This window comes from Branchiostoma belcheri, unplaced genomic scaffold, assembly GCF_001625305.1.
Source record: "Branchiostoma belcheri isolate BF01 breed outbred unplaced genomic scaffold, Haploidv18h27 scaffold444, whole genome shotgun sequence".
NCBI classification, from domain to species: Eukaryota; Metazoa; Chordata; class Leptocardii; order Amphioxiformes; family Branchiostomatidae; genus Branchiostoma; species Branchiostoma belcheri.
In genome coordinates, this window is record NW_017804070.1 from 22,675 (window position 1) to 26,181 (window position 3,507).

Consider the following 3,507-nt stretch of genomic DNA (forward strand, 5'->3'; position numbering starts at 1 on the left):
ATGGCACACACAAGCACAAGAGTCACCGAATTTTACTCTTCGCGTAAAAGATCTGTAGTGCAGCAATGTTCGAAGCGCAGGAAAGTCCAGAGGTCGGAAAATGTTCCCGAAGCATCAGAGAAAGAGGTAGATGTGTCGCGCGCTAGACCTCTCGCGTTGTTCTTCGGGGGCCCCTCCGGACTTGAAGAAGAGTGTGACCCCGCAGCGAGTGTCATCCTGGTGGAAGACACGCCGCCGGAAAAACAGTCTACTACCCGGAAAACTCAGGTGGGCAATGGGACTTGTCCAACCCTGCATTATCATGCAAAATGGATACTAGAGTCGTCCACGGCTACATGAAGACTTACTTGAACTATTGGGGGGGGGGGGGGGGGGGCTGACTCGAAAAAAGTACAGTAAGTGCAGAAAATTTTGCAGTGCTTTCTTTCTATAAATGTGTCTGAATTTCGTGTTTTAAAGTAAAGTAAGGCCACACCGACTTAATTTTATGGATGACATCCTCTGAAGTTCCCCAAACTAGTGCGCGCGGGCGAATAAAAGAAAAATCCGGCCAAAAATAAAAATGCTACTAAATCACAGACACAGGAATACAAAGCTGGTGTTGTGAATTTACGGCAGTACATACATGTACCAACGTATACAACAAGCCGGCACATGCTGGCTTTTGCCGAAGTTATCAGTCGGCAGTCTCGGCACTGTACGTATGCACTGAGTTCTTTAGTCGTGGAGCTTCGGTAGCCTGGGTGCCGGCTCTGTATTGTTGCTAACTACCATGGACTACCCAGACCAGAGCCTCGGTGGACATGATCTTTTTTATAAACATTTCACAAAGACACTTTTAGAACAATAAAGGCCTACACGGAGCCTACAGCTATACATACTAAAATTTCCTCTTCACATTCGAAAAATCCCTTCCATACATTATAAAAATCTCCCCCCATACATTCTAAAAATCACCGCCATACACTCTAAATTTGAGCTCCGTACATTCTAAAAATCACCTCTATTGTATCACAATGTTATGTGTTTAATGTTTCCCTGCATGTACGATCATAATTCATGGCCGACGTGACCTGGGCTCAATGTCCCTTTCTTATTTGCGAATAAAGAATGATTTTATATAAAATTCACCTTTGTACATTGCAAAATCTCTTCTATATATTCTAAAAACTTCCACCGCGATCGTTACCTGTAGAAATGCGTTCGATGTGTGTATGCCTACAAGAAAAATCACACCAATTATAAACAATCAAGACATGTACCATGCAAGATGGTGACAACTTTAGGATTTTAGGACACACTTACTTTCAAACTCTTGCTTTCACTCCCATATTTACACTTTGTACAGCGAACATTCGACATTAAACACATGGAGGGATTTTGTGGTCCGTTGTCTGTATGTTGAAAAAGCTGTCTGCTATAAGTCAAACTAAACGTGTCATTTCAACACGTTATCTATAGTAAACTTGGTCAAGCGAAGATCCCACCAATACGGGAACTCCTAAGCTTACTTCTGTTGTTCTGTTGTGACAAACTTATAAGATAAGACCCTAAGTATGTATAATATGTAAGGTGTGTTAAGGTGTTACGCTTAGCTATTGTAGTGCGCAAAGGAGTGCCGTTTCTATAGGTTATTTGTTTGGTCAAGACAAGTGGAACAGGCCACAACGACTTGATTTTATGGATAACATCCTCTGAAGACCACCAAACTAGTGTGCGCGGGCGAATAAAAAAATTCCGGCCAAGAAGAAAAATGCTGCTAAGCCACAGGAATACAAAGCTGGTATTGTGAATTTTGCGGCAGTAGATAGCGACGTATACAACGTACAAGCCGGCGCACATGCTGGCTTTTCTGTAGATTTTATAAATCGGCACTGTGCGTATGTACTGGGTTCTTGCCGTCGAGGAGCTTCGGTGATCTAGGTGCCATCCTCCAGAGATACCACCGGCTCCGTATTGTCGCTAACTACCATGAACTGACTACCCAGGCCTAGAGCCTCCGAAGACATGATCTTTTTTTTTTTTTTTTTGAGAACAGGCGAAAATCAATGCGCGCGCGGATGTCATCCATAAAATTAATTTGGTGTGGCCTAAAAAAAATTCATGGGGTGGGGTCATTACGGAAATTGCGCAAACAAAAGTTACTGGATGAATTTTACACTAATTATATACGTCATGCTATTTTTTTTTTCATTAGTTCGTAGATCGGAAGACGCCCACCAACAGAGGGTCAGACAAGAGCACCACCTCAGAAACTCTCCGGAAAAGGAAGAAGATGGCTTCAACTACCACTGAGGCCACACTGTTTGACTGTATGAAGGTACGGATTTGATACAAAACTAATACATTTTGTTAATGATTCTCAAGTGAAAATCACTGTACCAAGCTTTGGTTAGGGACATCCTTGTGATTCCTGTCTTTAAGGAGAGTTGCATGTCCAGCATTAGTTAAGATCAGTAGGGTCCTTCCACTAGTAGAGCCCAAAATGTCTATAAAAAATGGCTAACGGACATTGGACATTCTTGAAAGTTCTGGACATTTTTAAAATATTTGTAAGAATGTCTTTCCCAGGTGTTTACAGGGTCTTTTTGGGGAGGACTTGCTTGTTGTGTTTTCCATTGTTCATGAGGTGTCTGTCAGAATGTCTGCAGAAAAAAAACTGTGAAAACTAGCATGCACATGAAAATCACTGCACAAAGCCAAGGCAATGTAGGGGGAGGAACGCTAATATCTTTATAAGTACCCATTGTGCTAAACAAAAGACTGTCTAGGGGTGTCCCTACCTGACGTGTGAAGAGACTATGGATATAAAATGTCTATCTTGGGTTATTTCGATGTAGTTGTCTCACCCAATAACCCAATTGTACTGGTAGCAAAATCCATAGGCTTAGTCAAATACGAAAGACGCTGAATCATTGCCTAACATTGAATTTGACTGCCGTACCTACCTTTCCATACCCAGTACATGGACCAGTGCAGGTTTAACCGTTAGATGCAGTTAGACATCAAAAATACCCGCACAGCTCCAATTTTACCTGCACTAACCTGCATATACCCAGTACATGGACCAGTGCAGGTTAGGTGCAGGTAGACATCAGAAATACCTGCACGACACAAATTTTTTTCGCACTTAAACTGCATACGTAGGTGGTATTTCGAGCCCTGGCAGACATTATTTCTGTTATAACAGGAAGGAACTCCGAAAAAGGGTTTCACGTTCAAGTTGGATGAGTCGAGTGGAGAGGAGGAACAGAAGTGCACTAGGGTGCCAGCCAGGAGGAAATTGGCGATGAAGACCTCCAAAGACAGGTAAATTTTAGCGACAATTCTGCCTTTTATAACCAGGAAAAAGGTATATTGTAAGGTTTCTGCAACAAAAAATTGTTGACAGTATTTTGGACAAATTATCTTGCGCACATGTTCAGTGACATGACGCCATCTTGGAAAAAAATTGTATTTCGGCGAGACCGTTCCTTCATTACCTCCTAGAAAACTAATTTTCTCCTT

General features: G+C 42.2%; 1 protein-coding gene across 1 annotated transcript in view; it reads left to right on the top strand.

The window, feature by feature from the left end:
* LOC109478628 overlaps window positions 1-3,507 on the top strand; it is a 5,309-nt gene continuing 1,802 nt past the window's right edge. The window contains exons 1-3 of the mRNA XM_019780297.1: window positions 1-267; window positions 2,198-2,320; window positions 3,191-3,309. Of these exons, the coding sequence (XP_019635856.1) occupies window positions 1-267; window positions 2,198-2,320; window positions 3,191-3,309 (509 nt within the window). The remainder of the gene's footprint in view (window positions 268-2,197; window positions 2,321-3,190; window positions 3,310-3,507) is intronic.